Source organism: Pagrus major, chromosome 4, assembly GCF_040436345.1.
Source record: "Pagrus major chromosome 4, Pma_NU_1.0".
Lineage (NCBI taxonomy): Eukaryota > Metazoa > Chordata > Actinopteri > Spariformes > Sparidae > Pagrus > Pagrus major.
In genome coordinates, this window is record NC_133218.1 from 4620922 (window position 1) to 4646726 (window position 25805).

The window sequence follows — 25805 nt, forward strand, 5'->3', positions numbered from 1 at the left end:
TTGTAAACTATGATTTTGTTGTTCTGTTCTCTACATGCGACATCTATTGCATGTCTGTCCTTCCTGGGAGAGGGATCCCTCCTCTGTGGCTCTTCCTGAGGTTTCTTCCATCTTTTTTGTAACTCTGTTAAAGGTTTTTTTTCTCACTGAGGCAAGTTTTTCCTCAGTTGAATCGAAGGTCTAAGGACAGAGGATGTTGCTCACTGTACAGATTGTGAAACCCACTGAGGCACCACTGAGTTAAATGAAAAACGGTTAGACCTGGGTGTTAATTGAGATTCAGGGGATTGCTATGCTCAGCAGCATGCATGCTCTATGACCTATATATGCTGTTCTACTGTACCCAGTGCTCTTGTATAAAATCCCCAGGGTGCAGAATTTCCAATGTCACAGATCAGAGAAACTCCATGACATCAGTGGCATACAAAGGTCACAGCTGCAACTCAATACACAGAGTTTCCTGTGTGCTTCTCATCTTCTATACACCCCCCATGTGCTGTCTTTGAGCCACTCACCAGCATGCCCCATATAGTACAGTAAACAACAAAAGGGAGCAGTGGGACTTCTTTGTGAGAATACTTTGCCGTGAGTTTGGTGACAAGAGAAACCTGTTAATGGACAGCCCCACTTCAGCCTCTCATCCTTTGCATCAGTATGATGGTCACTCTATGGAAACATTTTTCTGTCCCTAGCATTTACAGAAAGATTGCACAAACACGTACATTTTTTTCCTATTTTATAATAAAACAACCGGTTATTTGAACACTTACTGCCTGTTGGGCCATCAGTTTGTGTCAACATATGTTTTTTAATCAGTTATTTAACATTCCAAGCACCACAGAACTACTTGTCCCCACAGTCATGTATAGAAGCAAAGTGCTGTATTTTGAGTTCAAAAACTTTTTACTGCTTTTCTCCCATTTAAAATGCAATAATGTATACATAAGCAGTGTTGGGGGTAACTGGTTACAAAAGTAACGCGTTACAGTAATATATTTCTTTTATTTTCAGTCATATATTACTACTGTAGAATGACTCATAAGTGGATGTGGCTTTGCATCTGTTCTTTTAGAGAAAAAACATCTTCAGGTCTGAGGGTCACAGATGATTAATGCCAACACCATCAAGGCAGGGAACAAATGAGCTGAATAATGAAATGAGTGAAGGGCTGTTGAATAACCATCAGTATTTATGGGAAGGAAATGAGAAACATGACCAAAACACTGCATAAGTGCAAAGGATGTCATCTTTGTATGACCAGTGTATGTAACTATTGAGTATGACCTTTACATTTCAAGATAGGGAAACACATTTATTTAATTTTTAATGCACAACAACAGTATTGCTCTTGAAGTTCTACATTTATTGTGCACTGTCATTTATTTGTGAGGCAGCAGAAACAAGTTTTGAACACAGCTTTCACTTACAGTTGTTTTTCACACACACAGCCGTCGCCAAGGAACATTATCAGTAATTTGTTGGATGTGTTTCTGACCACCTGATGAATACAACTCCAGTACTAACTCTTCTTTAGCTCTGTTGGTCTCTATAAACTCCTGAGGGAAATATCTGGGTCCAGCTGCTAAATGCTCCACTATGCTCACCAGCTTGTCTCTAACTGTTTGTATCTGCTTCTTGGTGCTGTGCAGGTAAGTGAACAGTGGGTTTTTAAACTTTTCCACTGAAAAAAGCTGGAAAATGGTGCTATGAGAACGGTGAGAGTGGACCAGAACTGTAAAGTTGTGGCCAGACGGACAAACAATGAGCTGAAAATCAATACAAATCTGAGATGAGCTGTGAATTCAGGTGATAATTTGTTGTAGAGCAACATCATTCACATTGTTTTGACTATGTCAAAAGTCGATTATAGCCTTGTCAAGCTTGGATCTCTAATGTCCAGTAAAGGCAGTGAAAATGCTGTTTTATCACGGTTTGTGGAGTAAAGTATTGAGTTCAGCTCACTGGACAGCTTCTGGATAAGAGCTTAGCCTCACCTCCAAAATCCTCTATGGGTGAATGGTGTACAATTACAGTGGAGTATGTGGCCCTCCAGAGGGAGACGTGGGCTGGTGTCTGCAGATAAACTTAACTTAAACCCACTTTCCTGACTTTTGAACCTTTCATGCAACAACTTACATTAATCACCTTTTTATTGGCCATATCTGAGGAGATTGTAAACATAAACTAAAGGCATAAACTTAAGACAGGCTTCCAGCATGACACAAAAGTTCCACAGAGCCTCTTTATTTATTGTTACATATAATGTTAGATTATTGTTAGATGTTGATTCTGATTGCAAAAATATAGATTCTTTATCTTTAAATCTGCTGTTTTTCCAGGTGAAAAACATTTTTTTTGTTATTATTATTTCTTTTGTTGTAGAGAAGACGCTGAAACAGTTGTTCTATCTTTATGTAGGGAAATCTATACATCCGACTGAAGTTCAGTTTTAAAGGTAGTATAAGAAATGATGTTGATGGATGACATGTTTCACTACTGCAGCACTGTTTTTTTGTTGCCAATCTGAGCAGGGCACTTCCATGTATTCTATGTATGTGCACAACACAATAAACATAACTAACTACAGAAAATGTGATTATTGATTATTGAAAGTGAGAACTTTTAACCTTCCCACCCTCCTAGCATTTTCCTCTGCGGTATTACTGTTGGTGCCGCTGTTGCAAAGACAGCGTTAGCGACATAGCTACTGAAGCAAAAAACAACTGTAAGAATCCCAATTTGGCCTAGAAACCCTGCTCTCAGTGCTATGAAATGGCAGTGTAGAGTTTTCAGTTATTCCTGTTGCTCTACCTGGAGATAGTGACTGTAGAAAACAATGCCTCTTCCTGTTTTGGTTGCAAAATGGCAGGCGCACCGTAATTCAACTTTCATTTTTCCCCTGTCAAGTTGTTTTTGCACTGGATAATGTCACTAATGCTAGCTAGCTAATATTATTATTATTATCATTATCTATTCCAACAATGAACTCATGGTGCCTGGATGATGGATCTACAACAAAGGTGCGTTAAAACAACTTTTCTATTGCTGGGGCAGTGGCTTTAATTTTGAAATGGAATAGCCTCTATACATTTAAAGCAAAAAAGTTGTCAATTGCCAGTTTAATAATCACAAATAAAACCATATTTATTAGAAAACTTTTCATCATTAGGTTGAAAACACCGTCTACAACACAAACCCCACACAATGTACGTCATTAGCTCCAGGCAATGACTCTGTGCTGTGGGAATCTGTGTATGCAGAGACTGACTGCAGTTCACTCGACCACTCAACCTTCCTCCCCTCGGCTTCTCCCAGACAACATGCATGTTGAATGCAGACTATAGACCATACCGTATGTGTCACAGTACTTCACACAAATGTTCAGAGGCTCCATAAATCATAGACCACATATGTCAAGGGGTTATCATATATGGATATAGGATAAATCTGGGTGGGGAAAGTAACAGGCAGTGCTTGCTACACCATCATTAGCACCACTGATGTGCCCTGGAGCGAGGCCCTTAACTTCGACTGCTCCAGTGGAGCTGCCCAGTGGCCAACAGATCAGACTGTGGTTGTACTGGGCCTCCAGGTGTGAATGTGTAACTGTGTGAATGTGATTAGAGTGTTCCTGAAAAACAGAGCATCTCTCTCAGTGAACCCTCCCTGAATTAATAAAGATTAAAAAAAATAAAAAAATGCATTTAAAATCTCTTCAGCCCTCAATGCAGCCCTGAGGAAAACAGGAGCGGCCTCTTACTCATTGAAATTCCATTAAAGCGATCATATTTGAGATTCTGCATCGCTTTGATACAAGGACATTGCAGAGGAGTTTCTTATATGTATGCATAATTCAACACATAGAGATAAGACTGATAAGACTACGAAGGCAACTTCAATGATAAGAAGAGACTAAAGAGTCAAGACTAAACTTGAAACTGAGCAGCACCCAGTCACATCTTATTTACCAGTACCAAATTTTCCGGTTTAAGTTTATATAACTGAACCACTTTTGATCCTGCTGCAAAACCAATTGCCCTTTGGGTACAAATACATTTGAACTTGAACTTGATCATGTGAAAAACTCATTAATCTTATTCAAGGACAAGAAACGTGGCAGATTTAGCTACAAGGTAATTTCCATCTGCAGTCCCTTCTGAGCACAATAAGGATGATTAATTGCCAAAGATGGTTTCCTAGAAAAAGCACACCGCAGACAATGGCTGACAACACTCATGCACATATGAATCATATTGGAATTGGCAAATTCTCCTGGATTATTCAAGCTACGTCAGCAAAGCAGGTAGTGGGGGTTCAAATGAACATAAACCAAAATTAACCTTAGACCCGACATGTGTGGGCCAGATCTATGATACTGACAAATTAAATCAAATAAACACTGAGAAAATAGCAAAACTGCCTGGAGACCATGTTCAATAATCAAGTCACAAAGCACACAAAGCAACAAAAGCAACAAAAGCAAACTAATTTTAGCAGCACGTATATTTATCAAGGGGTCAGAGCTCAGTATCAACCATCATAGCAGCCGCAGCAGAGGGAGCACTGAAAAAAACATAATCAACCAATCTGAATAGAGAAAATGTCACCTTCTGTATGATGAAATATATCCTTATTTCTTCCAGATAACTGCACTGTATTAGCTTTAGAAGCACATGTACAGTCCATGTGATGATGAACTCATGTCAGCTTCATATTATCCTCCTACTGCTAAGCAAATCCCTCTCCCTGATGGGATATTAATGACCTGCAGCGCAGATATATTGTCAGGCGTACAAAAGTGGAAATCTGTCTTGGGCTCACGGAGCTGCACACATGGTCTCACACACGTCTCGTGTCGCTGCATTAGTTTCACACTGAATAAATGAAGCTCCTGTGCTCAGCTCCTCGTTCGTTTCGTTTGGCTATTTGGAGCAGCTTTCACCTCACAGACTCGGACAGACGCATTGTCAGATGGCAAAGAGCAGCATTGATTAGACTAGTATATTGCGTTGGTCAGTTTATCACAGTGGGGCACGGATTATTGACACATGGCCAGACTTCTATTATTGTCAGATCTGTAAAGCCTTTCTTCTTCAACAGTGTCCATACGCAACACCAGTGATTCCAGAGGGTGTTCATTTTTTCTGACCTTCTCTCATTCAATCATTAACAAGAACAAACCCAAAGTTTCCTACAACCAGCGTGACAAAGAATCATATAATTCATTCATTTTTTTTTATTGACTAAAGTCAAATATTGTTCCTAACTAGGAACGTAAAAATTGTTAAAACTGTCATTTTAAAGGATACTGATAATATTTATGTAATATATTTCATGTGTGTAGCTTCCACCAGTGGAGCTGTTTTACTCTAACTGTAGTACTTGGTCCAGAGATGTAAAATCAAATGTAGCCCTGTTATTCTGTCTTTATTTTTAACTGATCTAACACTACACTGTTCCCAAGTGACTGCCAACTTTCAAAGAGGTACTTCAACTCATATCCTTAACAGCGCCCATAAACAGAAGATTCAAGTAAAAAAAATATCAAAATACTCAACAGGTTTAAAACTAAATGTATGTTTATTACCTCATATATATTCTGAACACTTCTAAACAAACTTATGATGGCAAAGTTGCTTTAATGTTCTGAATAAGGTCAATTACTGCAATGAGAAATGATTAACTTATTTTTAATATAATTTGTATGATGATCCAATCAAATCAGATGAGGTGTGCACACACGATTATTCAGCGCCTCATAAATCACCATCTGGCTAATTTGATGTGTTGAGTGTGACACATACATCATTAACACCTTTGTCAGAACCGGTGTTACCACCAGATAGAGCTGGAAAGCCCCGGTGTGAGGCAGCAGGTCATCTCTTGGGAACCTCACTTTTTATATGTCTGCTCTGTACCGAGAAAAGTAACAAGACACTGGTCAACCATACGTTTCAGGAAATTCATTTTATTTTCATTTTCAGTTCATGGAATTTAATGTACTATTCTGGAGCACGACATCGTTTAACTGAATTTTATCTTTAGGATTCAGTCTGCTTTTTTCTTTGACTTGTTAATGAAGACAAAGGGACTTGTAGGATTCGTATTACTCACATGCCCACGTGTGTTCTTGATATTTCACATGTGGAATAAAATATATATGTTGCTGCTGTCTGTACTTGTTATGACTGAAAGCTTCAAGGCTGTCCTTGACAGGAAGGAAAAATGAACATTCTCAACCATCTGATTGTCTCACTGAAGCAAAAACACATTAACAATCTATCATGTGTGACTCTCTATGGAGAGTCACACATGGAGCTCAAATGGCCAACTGTTGCTGCCGTATTATCATGAATATCATCACTGGCTGTACTGTCCATTTGTTTCTTCTGTATTTCTGCACATTTTCTGAACGCTTACAGATAAGCACGAAGAGAGCAGTACCTTCGGTGTTGTCAGTGGCCACTTGTGGTATTGAAGCGAAAAATTCCCCTGCAGCCAAAAAAGCATTTACAAAGCCATTATAAAAGAGACGTCTGTTAAACTGTTAAACAGGACATCAAGAACTCCAAACAATCTCGATTATGACTCTTTCTATGTTGAATTTTTGATCCATGGAGGTTTTATATTTGTAAAACTGAATTTGAGCTGAGAAAAGCGATTTAAAAATCTTGTCTCATCAAGTATTATTGTTAGCGACGCTCTCAGAAAGACAACAAATAGCCTTATGTTTTCCTAAGAGTCACAACTACCAACCACACAGGACAAACGTGAGAATGGACGAGACAGCAGATAGAAATGGCTGCCTTCATTTTCCTGGGAGATTCCGTGCCCAGTGACAGACAAAATAGCATCATGAAAGTGAGGTAAATGGGGAACCAATCCAAACTAACGGTGACATTATTCTTCAGCCATTACATCGTGCAATAATTACAGGCACATGTTGGCATAAATCTTGTCTAATGCCAGTATAAATAAGCTCCATTGTCCAATCTGTAGAAAGAGTTTGCTGTGAGGACCATTAACACTGAAAAACAACAATAACAATGCTAAACCATCTACTGGAGCAAAAAACATATTGTAACTGCAAAAAATGGAGCCTGTTCTAAAACACACCAAAGCCAGATACGAGCTTTGATTTCCTTTGTTACACAGTGTGACAGAATCCAACTCCATCAAAAGATGGAAATGTCGAGCCATGCATGTGTCCCGAGCAAAAAGAAGACTCAGGCTGTAATTTTCTGCTGTGAATAGTTGCTTTGATTGCAAACGTCTTTTCAAGTCCATAGTTTGAAAAAAAAGTTCTAACTGCCTGTTTGACAAAGAAGACCTTTGAGGCTACTGTAGTCAGCCTTTCCACTGGTCTTGTGATGTGGCATCATTAGAGAAGAGCTGGCGGGTTGTCGGTGTTGTCAGTGCTGTTGCTGACAGCCAAGTGTGGAAAAGGGCTGCATGTGGTCTAAAGAGCTGATACAATCACACGGGTTAATACTGAATAAAAATGAAAAGTTAGAATCACCTGTTGTGCCGATGTTTTCCTTCTTTCCTTCAATAATGGATATTTTAACATAACGATAAAAACTGTCAAATCCAGATGTTGAATGTATTATTTACATTTGAAATAGTCTGGCCACAAGAAAAGAATAATACAAATGATTCAAACATCCATATGGGCGATGTTCCTAAGGTGCTGCATTACAGGGGAGACTGTTGAGTTGTTGTAACCATTTCCCCCACAAATAACCTTTGATTTGGAATATAATTTCCAGTCCAGATAAGCACAAGTGAGCCCAGATCTTTATTGAACCGCAGCAATGTGATTGTGTTCTAAATATTTTAGGAAGCTGTGTTTGATTTGGCCCTCTGCAGTGCACTCACTGGTTAGATTGAATAGGTTTAGACCAGCCGGATAGAGTAGGACAGATGTGTTGTTTTTATATTGAATCAACTTGTAAATTCAATCATTATTATTTGAATTGGCTGTTCTGCTACGTTGTCAGACTTCAGCAATGTAATGGAGCTTTTTGTGACCATTTTCCGACACTGCCTGCATTAACATATTTATGATCTATGTCAAAAATGATCAACTGTTGACTACTATGTGAGACTAAAATGGAGCCAGACAATGCTACACCGATGTCTCCATTCTTTCCATTAAGATGGCAACAGAGACAATGATGAGTGAGTAGGCGAGGCTATTCTGTCAGACTGTCACCTAATGAGGCTATAAATTGTAATATATTGTACTGTTGAAGTAGGCTGATTGTTTTTGGAGATGTTGGGAAGTTAATGTTAGGTGGTCTGTGAGTTTTTATTTTTTTATTTTTTTATTATTGGTTTAGAAACACTGGTTTAGACAGTGAAATGCCAGTCCTGATATTCTGTGATCCAACTACAATAGCTCTAACCCTAAATTAATCTTCTATTTCTACAGACACTTGACAGTATCTGTGTTTTCACGGAACCTAATATTCTGATTATAATCGGTTTAAAAGCCCAAACAGAATAAAAATGCTCCATATAAACCCCTCAATAAGAATTGAACAATCATAACCAACTGTGATGTCACAGTGGAACAACATAGCCAACTGTGATGTCACAGTGGAACAACATAACCAACTGTGATGTTACAGTGGAACAATCATAACCAACTGTGATGTCACAGTGGATCAAACAGTACAACTTTGATGTCACAGTGGAACAATCATAACCAACTGTGATGTCACAGTGGAACAACATAACCAACTGTAATGTTACAGTGGATCAAACAGTACAACTTTGATGTCACAGTGGAACAATTATAACCAACTGTGATGCCACATTGGAACAATCATAACCAACTGTGATGTCACAGTGGAACAATCATAACCAACTGTGATGCCACATTGGAACAATCATAACCAACTGTGATGTCACAGTGGAACAACATAACCAACTGTGATGTCACAGTGGAAAAATCATAACCAACTGTGATGTCACAGTGGAACAATCATAACCAACTGTGATGTCACAGTGGAACAACATAACCAACTGTGATGTTACAGTGGAACAATCATAACCAACTGTGATGTCACAGTGGAACAATCAGAACCAACTATGGTGTCACAGTGGAACAAAATAACCAACTGTGATGTTAAGGTGGATCAAACAGTACAACTTTGATGTCACAGTGGAACAATCATAACCAACTGTGATGTTACAGTGGATCAAAAAGTACAACTTTGATGTCACAGTGGAACAATCATAACCAACTGTGATATCACATTGGAACAATCATAACCAACTATGATGTCACAGTGGAACAGCATATCCAACTGTGATGTTACAGTGGATCAAACAGTACAACTTTGATGTCACAGTGGAACAATCATAACCAACTGTGATGTCACAGTGGAACAATCATAACCAACTGTGATGTCACAGTGGAACAACATAACCAACTGTGATGTCACAGTGGATCAAACAGTACAACTGTGATGTCACAGTGGAACAATCATAACCAACTGTGATGTCACAATGGGACAACATAACCAACTGTGATGTTAGAGTGGATCAAACAGTACAACTTTGATGTCACAGTGGAACAGTCATAACCAACTGTGATGTCACAGTGGAACAATCATAACCAACTGTGATGTCACATTGGAACAATCATAACCAACTTTGATGTCACAGTGGAACAATCATAACCAACTGTGATGTCACAGTGGAACAAACTGTACAACTGTGATATCACAGTGGAACAATCATAACCAACTATGATGTCACATTGGAACAATCATAACCAACTGTGATGTCACAGTGGAACAATCATAACCAACTGTGATGTCACAGTGGAACAAAAATAACCAACTGTGATGTCACAGTGGATCAAACAGTACAACTTTGATGTCACAGTTGAACAATCATAACCAACTGTGATGTCACAGTGGAACAACATAACCAACTGTGATGTTACAGTGGATCAAACAGTACAACTGTGATGTCACAGTGGAACAATCATAACCAACTGTGATGTCACAGTGGAACAACATAACCAACTGTGATGTAACAATGGAACAATAATAACCAACTTTGATGTCACAGTGGAACAATCATAACCAACTGTGATGTCACATTGGAACAATCATAACCAACTGTGATGTCACAGTGGAACAACATAACCAACTGTGATGTCACAGTGGAACAGCATATCCAACTGTGATGTTACAGTGGATCAAACAGTACAACTTTGATGTCACAGTGGAACAATCATAACCAACTTTGATGTCACAGTGGAACAACATAACCAACTGTGATGTCACAGTGGAACAATCGTAACCAACTTTGATGTCACAGTGGAACAATCATAACCAACTTTGATGTCACAGTGGAACAATCATAACCAACTGTGATGTCACAGTGGAACAAACAGTACAACTGTGATATCACAGTGGAACAATCATAACCAACTGTGATGTCACAGTGGAACAATCATAACCAACTGTGATGTCACATTGGAACAAAAATAACCAACTGTGATGTCACAGTGGATCAAACAGTACAACTTTGATGTCACAATTGAACAATCATAACCAACTGTGATGTCACATTGGAACAATTATAACCAACTGTGATGTCACAGTGGAACAACATAACCAACTGTGATGTTACAGTGGATCAAACAGTACAACTTTGATGTTACAGTGGAACAATCATAACCAACTTTGATGTCACAGTGGAACAACATAACCAACTGTGATGTCACATTGGAACAATCATAACCAACTTTGATGTCACAGTGGAACAATCATAACCAACTGTGATGTCACAGTGGAACAAACAATACAACTGTGATATCACAGTGGAACAATCATAACCAACTGTGATGTCACAGTGGAACAAACAATACAACTGTGATATCACAGTGGAACAATCATAACCAACTGTGATGTCACAGTGGAACAAACAATACAACTGTGATATCACAGTGGAACAATCATAACCAACTGTGATGTCACATTGGAACAATCATAACCAACTGTGATGTCACAGTGGAACAATCATAACCAACTGTGATGTCACATTGGAACAAAAATAACCAACTGTGATGTCACAGTGGATCAAACAGTACAACTTTGATGTCACAGTTGAACAATCATAACCAACTGTGATGTCACATTGGAACAATCATAACCAACTGTGATGTCACAGTGGAACAACATAACCAACTGTGATGTTACAGTGGATCAAACAGTACAACTTTGATGTCACAGTGGAACAATCATAACCAACTTTGATGTCACAGTGGAACAACATAACCAACTGTGATGTCACATTGGAACAATCATAACCAACTGTGATGTCACAGTGGAACAACATAACCAACTGTGATGTTACAGTGGATCAAACAGTACAACTTTGATGTCACAGTGGAACAATCATAACCAACTTTGATGTCACAGTGGAACAACATAACCAACTGTGATGTCACATTGGAACAATCATAACCAACTTTGATGTCACAGTGGAACAATCATAACCAACTGTGATGTCACAGTGGAACAAACAATACAACTGTGATATCACAGTGGAACAATCATAACCAACTGTGATGTCACAGTGGAACAAACAATACAACTGTGATATCACAGTGGAACAATCATAACCAACTGTGATGTCACATTGGAACAAAAATAACCAACTGTGATGTCACAGTGGATCAAACAGTACAACTTTGATGTCACAGTTGAACAATCATAACCAACTGTGATGTCACAGTGGAACAATCATAACCAACTGTGATGTCACATTGGAACAAAAATAACCAACTGTGATGTCACAGTGGATCAAACAGTACAACTTTGATGTCACAGTTGAACAATCATAACCAACTGTGATGTCACAGTGGAACAACATAACCAACTGTGATGTTACAGTGGATCAAACAGTACAACTGTGATGTCACAGTGGAACAATCATAACCAACTGTGATGTCACAGTGGAACAACATAACCAACTGTGATGTAACAATGGAACAATAATAACCAACTTTGATGTCACAGTGGAACAATCATAACCAACTGTGATGTCACATTGGAACAATCATAACCAACTGTGATGTCACATTGGAACAAAAATAACCAACTGTGATGTCACAGTGGATCAAACAGTACAACTTTGATGTCACAGTTGAACAATCATAACCAACTGTGATGTCACAGTGGAACAATCATAACCAACTGTGATGTCACATTGGAACAAAAATAACCAACTGTGATGTCACAGTGGATCAAACAGTACAACTTTGATGTCACAGTTGAACAATCATAACCAACTGTGATGTCACAGTGGAACAACATAACCAACTGTGATGTTACAGTGGATCAAACAGTACAACTGTGATGTCACAGTGGAACAATCATAACCAACTGTGATGTCACAGTGGAACAACATAACCAACTGTGATGTAACAATGGAACAATAATAACCAACTTTGATGTCACAGTGGATCAAACAGTACAACTTTGATGTCACAATTGAACAATCATAACCAACTGTGATGTCACAGTGGAACAACATAACCAACTGTGATGTTACAGTGGATCAAACAGTACAACTTTGATGTCACAGTGGAACAATCATAACCAACTTTGATGTCACAGTGGAACAACATAACCAACTGTGATGTCACATTGGAACAATCATAACCAACTTTGATGTCACAGTGGAACAATCATAACCAACTGTGATGTCACAGTGGAACAAACAATACAACTGTGATATCACAGTGGAACAATCATAACCAACTGTGATGTCACAGTGGAACAATCATAACCAACTTTGATGTCACAGTGGAACAATCATAACCAACTTTGATGTCACAGTGGAACAATCATAACCAACTGTGATGTCACATTGGAACAATCATAACCAACTTTGATGTCACAGTGGAACAATCATAACCAACTGTGATGTCACGGTGGAACAAACAGTACAACTGTGATATCACAGTGGAACAATCATAACCAACTGTGATGTCACATTGGAACAATCATAACCAACTGTGATGTCACAGTGGAACAATCATAACCAACTGTGATGTCACATTGGAACAAAAATAACCAACTGTGATGTCACAGTGGATCAAACAGTACAACTTTGATGTCACAGTTGAACAATCATAACCAACTGTGATGTCACATTGGAACAATCATAACCAACTGTGATGTCACAGCGGAACAACATAACCAACTGTGATGTTACAGTGGATCAAACAGTACAACTTTGATGTCACAGTGGAACAATCATAACCAACTTTGATGTCACAGTGGAACAATCATAGCCAACTGTGATGTCACAGTGGAACAATCATAACCAACTTTGATGTCACAGTGGAACAACATAACCAACTGTGATGTCACAGTGGAACAATCATAACCAACTTTGATGTCACAGTGGAACAATCATAACCAACTGTGATGTCACAGTGGAACAATCATAACCAACTTTGATGTCACAGTGGAACAACATAACCAACTGTGATGTCACAGTGGAACAATCATAACCAACTGTGATGTCACATTGGAACAATCATAACGAACTGTGATGTCACAGTGGAACAACATAACCAACTGTGATGTTACAGTGGATCAAACAGTACAACTGTGATGTCACAGTGGAACAATCATAACCAACTGTGATGTCACAGTGGAACAACATAACCAACTGTGATGTCACATTGGAACAATCATAACCAACTGTGATGTCACAGTGGAACAACATAACCAACTGTGATGTCACAGTGGAACAGCATATCCAACTGTGATGTTACAGTGGATCAAACAGTACAACATTGATGTCACAGTGGAACAATCATAACCAACTTTGATGTCACAGTGGAACAATCATAACCAACTTTGATGTCACAGTGGAACAATCATAACCAACTTTGATGTCACAGTGGAACAATCATAACCAACTGTGATGTCACAGTGGAACAAACATAACCAACTGTGATGTTACAGTGGAACAATCATAACCAACTGTGATGTCACAGTGGAACAATCAGAACCAACAATGGTGTCACAGTGGAACAAAATAACCAACTGTGATGTTAAGGTGGCTCAAACAGTACAACTTTGATGTCACAGTGGAACAATCATAACCAACTGTGATGTTACAGTGGATCAAAAAGTACAACTTTGATGTCACAGTGGAACAATCATAACCAACTGTGATGTCACATTGGAACAATCATAACCAACTATGATGTCACAGTGGAACAGCATAACCAACTATGATGTTACAGTGGATCAAACAGTACAACTTTGATGTCACAGTGGAACAATCATAACCAACTTTGATGTCACATTGGAACAACATAATCAACTGTGATGTCACAGTGGAACAATCATAACCAACTGTGATGTCACAGTGGAACAACATAACCAACTGTGATGTTACAGTGGATCAAACAGTACAACTTTGATGTCACAGTGGAACAATCATAACCAACTGTGATGTCACAGTGGAACAACATAACCAACTGTGATGTCACAGTGGAAAAATCATAACCAACTGTGATGTCACAGTGGAACAATCATAACCAACTGTGATGTCACAGTGGAACAACATAACCAACTGTGATGTTACAGTGGAACAATCATAACCAACTGTGATGTCACAGTGGAACAATCAGAACCAACTATGGTGTCACAGTGGAACAATCATAACCAACTGTGATGTTAAGGTGGATCAAACAGTACAACTTTGATGTCACAGTGGAACAATCATAACCAACTGTGATGTTACAGTGGATCAAAAAGTACAACTGTGATGTCACAGTGGAACAATCATAACCAACTGTGATGTCACAGTGGAACAATCATAACCAACTGTGATGTCACAGTGGAACAACATAACCAACTGTGATGTCACAGTGGAACAACATAACCAACTGTGATGTCACAGTGGAACAGCATATCCAACTGTGATGTTACAGTGGATCAAACAGTACAACATTGATGTCACAGTGGAACAATCATAACCAACTTTGATGTCACAGTGGAACAATCATAACCAACTTTGATGTCACAGTGGAACAATCATAACCAACTGTGATGTCACATTGGAACAATCATAACCAACTTTGATGTCACAGTGGAACAATCATAACCAACTGTGATGTCACAGTGGAACAAACAGTACAACTGTGATATCACAGTGGAACAATCATAACCAACTGTGATGTCACATTGGAACAATCATAACCAACTGTGATGTCACAGTGGAACAATCATAACCAACTGTGATGTCACATTGGAACAAAAATAACCAACTGTGATGTCACAGTGGATCAAACAGTACAACTTTGATGTCATAGTTGAACAATCATAATCAACTGTGATGTCACATTGGAACAATCATAACCAACTGTGATGTCACAGTGGAACAACATAACCAACTGTGATGTTACAGTGGAACAATCATAACCAACTGTGATGTCACATTGGAACAATCATAACCAACTTCGATGTCACAGTGGAACAATCATAACCAACTGTGATGTCACAGTGGAACAAACAGTACAACTGTGATGTCACAGTGGATCAAACAGTACAACTTTGATGTCACAGTGGATCAAACAGTACAACTTTGATGTCACAGTTGAACAATCATAACCAACTGTGATGTCACATTGGAACAATCATAACCAACTGTGATGTCACAGTGGAACAACATAACCAACTGTGATGTTACAGTGGATCAAACAGTACAACTTTGATGTCACAGTGGAACAATCATAACCAACTGTGATGTCACAGTGGAACAATCATAACCAACTGTGATGTCACAGTGGAACAACATAACCAACTGTGATGTTACAGTGGATCAAACAGTACAACTTTGATGTCACAGTGGAACAATCATAACCAACTGTGATGTCACATTGGAACAATCATAACCAACTGTGATGTCACAGTGGATCAAACAGTACAACTTTGATGTCACAGTTGAACAATCATAACCAACTGTGATGTCACATTGGAACAATCATAACCAACTGTGATGTCACAGTGGAACAACATAACCAACTGTGATGTTACAGTGGATCAAACAGTACAACTTTGATGTCACAGTGGAACAATCATAACCAACTGTGATGTCACAGTGGAACAATCATAACCAACTTTGATGTCACAGTGGAACAACATAACCAACTGTGATGTTACAGTGGAACCCTAACCCTGGAACACCAATCTGAATGATTTCATCAGAATGAAAACATTTTGTCTATGTAAACATAGCTACTGAAACAGTAAACAGGAATCTGTTCCTATTTAATTCAACACAAGTGTCTTTAACCACTGACTGGTGATTTCTAATATTCTTATTTAACTGTTGCTCAGAGGTGTCTTTGTCTCTGTCTGCCCTTTCACTTGTCAGTCTGGTTGAACCACTATACAGTGTTTTATTCTTCATGTATACAACATTACTTTTTCTGAAACCTGTCCTAAAAAATAACCTCTATTTTTTACAGAGGACAAATACATCTTAAAAGCATGAAAGACCATTCAAGAATATAGAGTAGGCTCATCTTTTCAACCAACTGACTGCACTAAATCAAGCCTATGTGGCCTTGCCACGCTGAATGGTAAATGGTAAAGAGACTTGCATTTAGATAGTTCTTTTCTAGTCTACTGATCACTCAAAGTGCCTTACAACTCAAGCGGCAGTCAGTCTGTGGGCCCTCTGACCTTCCTACAAGTGGATGACCAGCTCTTCCTCCTGAGCCACAGCTGTGTCTGAACAGTGAACGAAAAGGGTGGTGTTTTCTGTGTTTGTCTAACTCATATGATAACGACATCAGTGGATCTGATGGATTAGACAGGAGGAAGTCAGAAAATCCAAACACTGATCTCAGACTAACCTGGGGTTTGGTAATAATAAGCTGTGAAATGATAGATCTGCACACTGCGACTACGACACAGAGCCCTCTTTACCATGTAAAAACAAACAATAGATGGGCCACCCACAGGTGATCCCCATTTAAACAAGTCCACATGTGGGAGGTTTTATGCAACATGTCATCATCATCATCATCATCACCATCATCACCATCACCATCACCATGTTGATGACACAACCGGCACCTTATACAACTGATGCCTGCACAGCAATCCACAAACAATGTACAGCAGCTCTATGGGGGTGAACTCCAACAAGAGCGGTGCTTTGAGCTTATGGACTACAACACAACTATTCAGTCCAAGGACATCTACATGACCTTTGAGTCCATGCCGTGCAGTTAAACATTACAATTTATAGATTAAACTGGAGATTTAATAATGCTCTGAGATGTTTATCAAAATACTAGAGTGCAAAAAGAGAAAGGATTGTTCAAGTCAAATCAGGGGGGGAATTTGCCATCTAACAGTTTGTGTCTAGTGAAGTGAGGAGTGCGCTTCAGTTATTTTGTAAGCCAGTGACTCATGAAACCAAGCTGAAGTGAAAGGGCAACCACTAAAGCATTCAGTCCGTAGAACAGGACTGTAAGTTGTTTTCAAGGTCAGAAAATCACATAAAAGCACAGATTATACGTACACACATGCACAGATTTTTTGTTGTATCAAATGACACGGTACCTTCTACGTTGTTACAAAACAGATGATAACAGAACAGATAGTATTTATTGTCCTTGATTTATTTTCATTAGAAAATGCTCTTATTCAGTCGTTTGTTTTATCATCATTCATTCTCAGGATCACAAACTCTAAAATGCTCCCAGTATTAAAGATGGAGATGGAGGTTGTTCTATCTATGAGGCACAAGATGTGTACATTAAGGGTCCAAGAGTCTGAGACCACTTTGCAAAATCTTTAATATTGTCATATTAACCTGGAAATAATCAAAAAGTTTGAAAATTTGGAGAATAAATGAACGTGTCCAAGGTCAAATTGCAATTTGAGACTTGAAAGTTATGGTTAGCCTAAACATTTCTAAGGTAGCAGTGAATGGAGCTCTAAAATACGTTGCAGAAACTGGATCAGTTGTATCCAAAGTACGATGAGGCAGACCAAAAGTGACATCACCATCAGAAGAGCAACAAATCAAGCTTAGTTCCTTGAGAGAAAGAACAGCAACATTATCAAGACTCAAGAATCAGCAAAAGTGCTGTCAGAAAAAAGGCTGTCTTGTAGTTGTCTGAGAGAACAAGTAGCAGTTTCTAAACCAGGTGGGCTAATAAATACCAGAATTTCACAGTGAATGACTGAAAGAAAGTCCTATCTAATGATGAACCCAAGGAGAGTTCTCTTCAAGGAGAGAGAATGATACAATTAGAATGATTGTTTTCCTAATGTACCATTTTTTCAATTTTTTTTTCAAGCATCTTTATAGCTGTAGTTCACGTGTGACAATGACAGGCAGAAGGAGCAGTAGTCCTGTTATTTGGATCAGACCCTGATCCATTTCCTCAACCTGTTTATCCTGTTCAAGGTCACTGGGGACTGAATTTAGAGGCTGCAGCTCACCTGATCTGCATGCTGTAGGATTTTGATCTCAAACACTCGGAGAACATCCAAACTCTTTCATGCTGTGAGGCAACATCGCTAACAAAAGAGCTACTGTGTTAGCCTTTATGTAATAAAGCTAAATCTGCTCTGTAATTGAGGTTCAAACACACATTTACAATTTAAGAAGAGATTTTAGTTCACTCGTATCCTTGCTGAAATTGCCTTGACACTGACACGTAATGTTAAAGCAAAATGACATTTTGTATATGCTGCATGTTAGAAATGTAAAGCCAAGATATTATAAGAATGTTTACTTACGTGCTCAAATTGCCATCAACTCCAACAGGAGAAACCACAATATGGAAATCATTTATAGTGTAAATGAACTGTATTATAAATTAAGCTTTCACGTTGTGTAGAGCAACAGTCAATAGATGCAGCAGTGACAATAAATCCCCTGACTCTTCAGAATATGTGACTACCAGGTGATGTTGGTATGCGTCTTGAATAAAGCTGAGCTGTTGTTCTCTTGACAATCTGGACTGTGCATGTTGATGCTGGAAAATTCAGAGACATCAGCGACAGATGCTGCCAGCAGCAAATCTCTCCAGCTTCACAACAGGAATGTTTTTAACTGAACCACCAGGTTCTCCCCTGTGCTCCCCTGTAGTCATGGCAATCATAATAAAATGCTCAGTTTGTACTTTATTCTATTAGTTATACTCTTCAGAGAAAAATGGAGGAACCGTAACAATACTATCCAAGCAAATATTATGTCTATGTTATGCAAAATGGAAAAAAGTGTATTTAAAGAGTGGTGATGTTTCCTTTGCATCTTGATTTACTCACCAGAGGGGGTGCTCTCGCACTCCTGAAGGTTACACTTCTGGATGCTCTCAGGCTGTGGCTGATGGTCACATTGAGCTTGATCCACTTCTTCCTCCGTCTCAGCCTTTGTGTTCACACATTTGATGAGACGACGCTGCACTCCACCCCCACAGGAAGCTGAACACTGCAGAGAGAAAAACACACTTTGATGGATTGGCACTTGTTGCTGCAAAAATGTCTTTTATGTCATGATTTCAAGTACCCAATGGTTGTTAAAACTTAACATTGACATTGTATCCTTGTTATCATTATATTTGCAGTATCATCAGTCTCCTCTCCTCTCCTCCCATCTCCTCCAGTTATTGTGATTGAGGGTGACAGGGCACTGAATTCATTAGCTTCATCATGCAGTGAATGACAACCGATGGCCAAAACCAAATGTCATTTCAGTTTATTACAACAGGGCTGACACTGTTGTTTTTGGGTTTGCCTAGTACATGCAATTTATCAAAGCACATTAAACACATTAAAAACATACTATGACACTTTGAGACATTAGAAATGCTGTACTATGTCTGTAGTTCAGAGTATGACAAAGGGTGTACAATAAAGCGACAAAGGCTGTGAAAACAATGAAGTGTTGAGATGTGCAGGGAACCAAGACGCTGTTTGTAATGTAGTAGAATCAATTATTTGCACATTGCAATGACTTTTTGCAATGTGCAAGAACCCTGTCATTCAGTCATCGAACAAGGAAGAACTCGGGAGCCAAATTCCAAACTTTTATTTGACGATTGGAGGGGGGTGAGACTCTGATTGAGCTACTTTCTGTCAGCCAAAAAGGACAAAACTGGATATTATTCTCAGTGTTTGTGCATATTTCGACTCATTGCAAGCAGTAAAAAGACAGTTTGACAACAACTGCTTTTGTAACATTATACCACGCTCATGTTTGCACGTGTTCATTGATGAACAGTAAATAATAGGTAGAAATAAATGATGCAGTGGACATGACTGATATACTGTGTGCAGAAGAAAGACTGTTTTGCCACTGCTGGTTTAAATAGCCTCCATTAAAAGATCAATTTCTGTGTGCAGGTGTCATGCATGATGAATAACATTCCATTAATAATCAGAATAATAGGCCAGAATACAAACGCCTCATGTAACCACCTCAATCAGAATCTGATCCGATCCCTCAAAATCTAAATACATTTTCAAACCTTTGATAATCTGTGTAATAGGAAAATATTAGCGCCTAATAACCATGTAAATGCTTAATCAGATGCCATTTGTCTGGTTGGAATAAATGTATTCTGTGCATGTTCGCCTCACATGGGGTTAATATAAGGTGATGTTACTACAGACAGGGACAGAAACATGACGGAAATCATTGAACGCCTCAGTAGTCGAAGGGCTTGAAACAACGACTTGTTAAAGCGAGTGTTTGAAGGACGAACACACAGCTCATAAGTAATAATGTGGATTTTGCGAGATAGAAATACAACCCACAGTTAATAAATAGATAAATAAATATATATAAAACAATTTTTCATTAATTAATCATTGGCTGAAGTGTAAATAACTGGGTGTCACATGTCACATTTCTGAATAACTTCCAAGGATCTCAGCCAGTATGTTATCATATGGTTGCATCAGGGACCTTTAATGAAGGAGATGTAATTCGTATTTCTTCACTTGATTGGTGAGCCTAAAGGAGAGGCCCTGGTGTGCATCGTCTGTGCCTTTTTAAAAACAGCAGCCACTGACTCAATGTGACATATGTATAAATACAACAGGATGTGTGGGACTTCCTCTTCAGCCAATCAATTGGAAGAGTAAAGGCTAATTCTAGACTCAAAAGGCCAATAATAAAGGTGCTGCAGTAACACAAATTGAGAGGCTACATCTCTTGACACACACCTAATTCCCCTGGGGTCCACCCATTCTGTTTCTGTTGCTATGTCACATTCTTTCCACACCTATTCTTGACCCATGAAATACATTTCCTTTTTTTTCCTCTCATCACTCCCAAATCCCAGTCTCTGTATGTCTCCCTTTTCTCCATCAGCCTCCCCATCAACTGTCATATATAACCTTTTCATTACGTTCATCATGATGCTGTATCATTGTCTTTGCAGCGATGCTCCTCCTCGTACCAATCCACATCAGTCACCAGGACCTCAGAGGTCACGTCTTATCCTCACGGCATAATATGTCACTTCCATAACCCAACCTCCTCCTTCACTCCATCATTAAATGTAATATTTCTGAGCCAGTACCGGCCTTCACACAGAATATCCCGTGTTGTATAAAAACAAGTGAAGCGACCTTACATTGTGTAGGTTTTCTGACAGATATAAAATGTTAGATCTATTAAATATAGTCTATGCCAGGTGCACTCACTCTTCAAATAGAATAGCATCCGCTGTTTATCCTGTGTCCGTGAACAGGAGTTTTGGAAAACTAATTGTGTGAAGGACATTATGAATTATGTAGCAATTTGAATGCAAGCCCCTGAACATGTAATTTAGATCATTTATCTCTCAACTCATAATACCACATCCAGTTTAAATAAATGACAGACAATCTTCATGTACTGCATGCGGTCTATGAATCATACATGACGCTTCTCTTCTTCTCTCTTCTTATCAACTGTGTGTGTGTGTGTGTGTGTGTGTGTGTGTGTGTGTGTGCGTGCGTACCTGTCCCCATGATCCAGTAAGCCACTGAGCACAAGGCTGGATATTACATGATTGGATGTTGCTGGGTTGAAGGTCCCTGTTGCATCGCTCCTCCTCTGTACAGGCAACTATACGCTGCTGCTCGCCTCCTCCACACACCTCAGAGCACTGAACAACACACACACACAAAGACAAACACACGTGATCTATGAATTTATGTGACTTGTTCTCAACAATAAGTTGTATAGCAGCGGAAACAGTATGCTCTTAGAGATTTCTATAGCTGTTCTTGACTCACTAATGCAGAGCAAATTGTGTTTACTTTACATCACTGCCAATGAGACAGGTGGTAGTTCCTGAGGCATCATACAGAAAATCCATAAAATGTGACATTTAATCTTTCTTGTTACATCATTGCTGGTTTATTCAGCTGAAAGGACAGATTGTTCTGAAATCTCCCACTTGTTTGTGAGTTCATATAGTTGTGGGAAGCTCTGAAGACTGCGAGACAGCAAGCTTTTCACTGCCATACATCACCAAATCCATGTTATTCTTTTCAGGACAACTACAGTATGTTTAAAGGAGAACTATTATGCTTTTCGTTTTTTTCCTTTCCAACAGAAGCTCCTCTCTTCCACAGAAAACACTGCTCCAGTTTTTTTTTTTTTTTACAAATAACATTTATGTAATTTTTGCCTAGCTGCTAGTTTGGCAGTAAGAATTGATTTAGCACAGCTGCTCTGTTGTTGTTAGCGTTGCTGGGTCAGTCGTGAGTGAGCTGACCAATCAGGGGAGACTGGGTTCAGCAGGGGGCGTGGACCTTAAAGAGACAGGAGCTAAAACAGAGTGTTATAACAGTATGAGAAAACTGATGTGTTTTTTGAGCATTAAAGAATGTAAACCTATTCTAGTAGTAGCCCAAAATAAAACTATGAACCTGAAAAAGTCTCTTTTGATAGTTGATCATCTTTTGGGTTTACAATAAAGTTTGTGAATGTAATGCTGTTCAGAGATGCTTGCACTTAAATCTCACAACATCCCAACTGTTTGAAGGCATCAACCCAGAAGACCCACAAAGGATTTAACACAAGAATAACATCATTTTTAATATAGAATGGCACTCAGTAGAGGGGCTACCTATGACAGGGCACAACAGTCCCCTTTTGTTCAAGCTCAAAAATACCAGCCACTTAAATATGGTCATGATCCATGCATTATTCCCTAAGTAATTAGCGAAATATGGAAAAACACCTTATCTCGCAATGTTAAAAAAAGTGAGAAAAAATTCCTTGATCCGTCCTTTTATCTGGATCTGCACCAAAAGTTAGACCCATCCTCTATATAAGTTTCTTGGAAATCCCTTCTGAAGTTTTTGTGTAATCCTGCTGAAAAACCAACCAAACCAGCAAACAAACACACAAACAGACATGGGTGGAAAAATAACCTGCTTGGCAGAGGTAAAAACTTAACTTCCTTGTTTCTATTTGTTTGTCTGTCTGTTCATGTAGCATTGATTCTTGACTGTGTAAAGCATCTTTGGGTCTCGTGAAAAACATTATACAAATCCAAGCTATTATTGTTATTATCATCATTATTCTGTACAATGATTTTCATTCAGCACTGCAATGAACAGAAGCAATAACAACGAGGAAAACAGGAAGAAATGCCTTCAGAAATCTATTAAAAAACAAAATGCACATTGTGGTATGCTTTGAAAAATGTGTGTGGTAATCTGTGCTGACAGATGTCAACCTCAACACTATTTCAATTTAAAATACAAAGGGCAAGCTTTGACAAGAATTTCTACCGTGCAGAAATTACATTGATTTAAAAATGGGAAGACAGTGAAAACTGACTTAAATTGAGCTTTTTTACATGCAGCTGTGTATATGTTGCCAAATACACATATATCCTATTCAGAAAGTGGAGAATACACCAGTGCATTTTTCACAATCTCTCTCATTATTTTGCATATAACTCACCTGACCCCAGGAGGAGGTGTACCAGTCGAGACATGGCCGAAGGTTACAGGGCATCTGGCTTTGTGGCCTCGAGGACATTGCCCTGCAGTGGAAAGGTCGCAGTTGCCTCTGATCCCTCATGTCGTAACACTGGACCTCTCGTGATTTGACGCCGCCTTCACAATCCTTAGAGCACTGGGAGAAGACACGGCATGATCGTTATTCAAAGAGCACGAGCTACGACTTTGAGGCGAGTCTAAAGGGACTGGTCTTGCTGTGTGGTTTTCATGGGTTTCATTTTCAGTTCTTACAAATAAATTTTATTCTGAATATTTACCAACACTTTAAGGTAGATTAAGATTAGCATAATTAGCATGTTAAACATTAAACACACAATAAAAACAGTATGGCTGACACGGATGGGAATGTAATTATTTTTGCAGGTAAGTGTTCATAAACCAAATTAAAGCCAGAGGAAAAGCTAAAGGATCATAAAAGTCATTTCATCCAGAGCGGAACATGAATGTCTTAACCAACTTTCATGACAATAAAACCCAGAGTTGTCAAGGCATTTCAATCAAAACTACAAATGTCAACATCATGGTGGCACTAGGTAAAACCCCCTTTTACACAGCCTGTTCAGGATGGTAGGGTTATTCCACCTCACCATTCTGTAAAAAAGGTACAAAGGTGGAATTAGGGGGGGTCATAGTCGGCAGAGGAGGTAGTCACAGCGCAAAATCAACGTCTGTTGAGTAACCCGGCAAGCAGGTACGGCAGGAGAGGGGGTGTGACATTTTGATGACGTGTTATGTGTGTGACCCACAACTGAGGGGATTTCAAAAGCAACTAGCAGCAGTTAGCAGCTAACTGAAAGAAGAACCGCAACTGAAAATGCCTGCAAAAGCAGAAACAGGGATGGTAAATGATTTTCATTGCCTAGTTATGCCCTTGTTATTATCAAGAAAGTGCTGCCTGACATGTATATGAAACATTGATCTTGACACAGACGGTGTTGTGTTACAAGTTACAACCACTTATTTTGCTTGCGAAACGATGGCATGCAATCCAAAATCGCACGCGGTGGTGGCCTTAAAAGAAACAAAGCCGGGGTAATGAAGGGTTTTCATTACAATAGTGTGCAATTTCTATGCAAGAAGACTAAAGTTAGGGGATCAAAGTCGTCAGGGTTTATCCTCTGTGGAAGATGAGTGTCTGTGCCAAATTTCACAGCAATCCATTAGACAGTTTTTGAGATATTTCAGTCTGGATCTAAGTTGTGGACTGACCGACATTATACAGTCTAGCATGGCTGAAAAAACATATTTATACAAAAGTTTGTGTCATAATGGGATTCTAAAAATCACCTTTTTCAGTGCACATGCACAAAACCCAGCAATCTTTCAGGGTAAAACATCTGTAAAAACCTACAGAAATCACCACACATACACTGATTGTGGGAGTACAATATCACAGGTGGTCTTACCTTACTCCATTCCTCAACTTTCCATGTGGAGCAGGGGCGAAGGTAACATCTCTGGGCCGGCGCGGGCCTTTTGGCAGGATTACAGTCGGAGTCTGATCCAGAACTGCAAGCCAAAGTCCTCCAGATGGCCCCCAGACCACAGCTGGTGGAGCACTGCCGATCACACGAGAACACTACTTAAAAATTGTGATTTGAGGATTAGATGCACAACAGTTCACTGATAATGCAAATGATGTGCAGCTCTATGATTTGATGTGTGAACTGTGGTCAGGCTTGGAGTGATTTCAAGGAAATAAATGCAAATTCCTTAAATATTTTGTACAGCACAGCAGGGAGTAGAAGCATCCGC

The 25805-nt window shown here is 39.1% G+C and overlaps 1 protein-coding gene across 1 annotated transcript in view; it reads right to left on the reverse strand.

The window, feature by feature from the left end:
• Positions 1-25805, reverse strand: part of adamts7 (a disintegrin-like and metallopeptidase (reprolysin type) with thrombospondin type 1 motif, 7) — a 99857-nt gene that overhangs the window by 4257 nt on the left and 69795 nt on the right. The window contains 4 exon segments of the mRNA XM_073463801.1: positions 19347-19509; positions 22031-22177; positions 23992-24165; positions 25457-25609. Coding sequence (XP_073319902.1) covers positions 19347-19509; positions 22031-22177; positions 23992-24165; positions 25457-25609 — 637 coding nt within the window.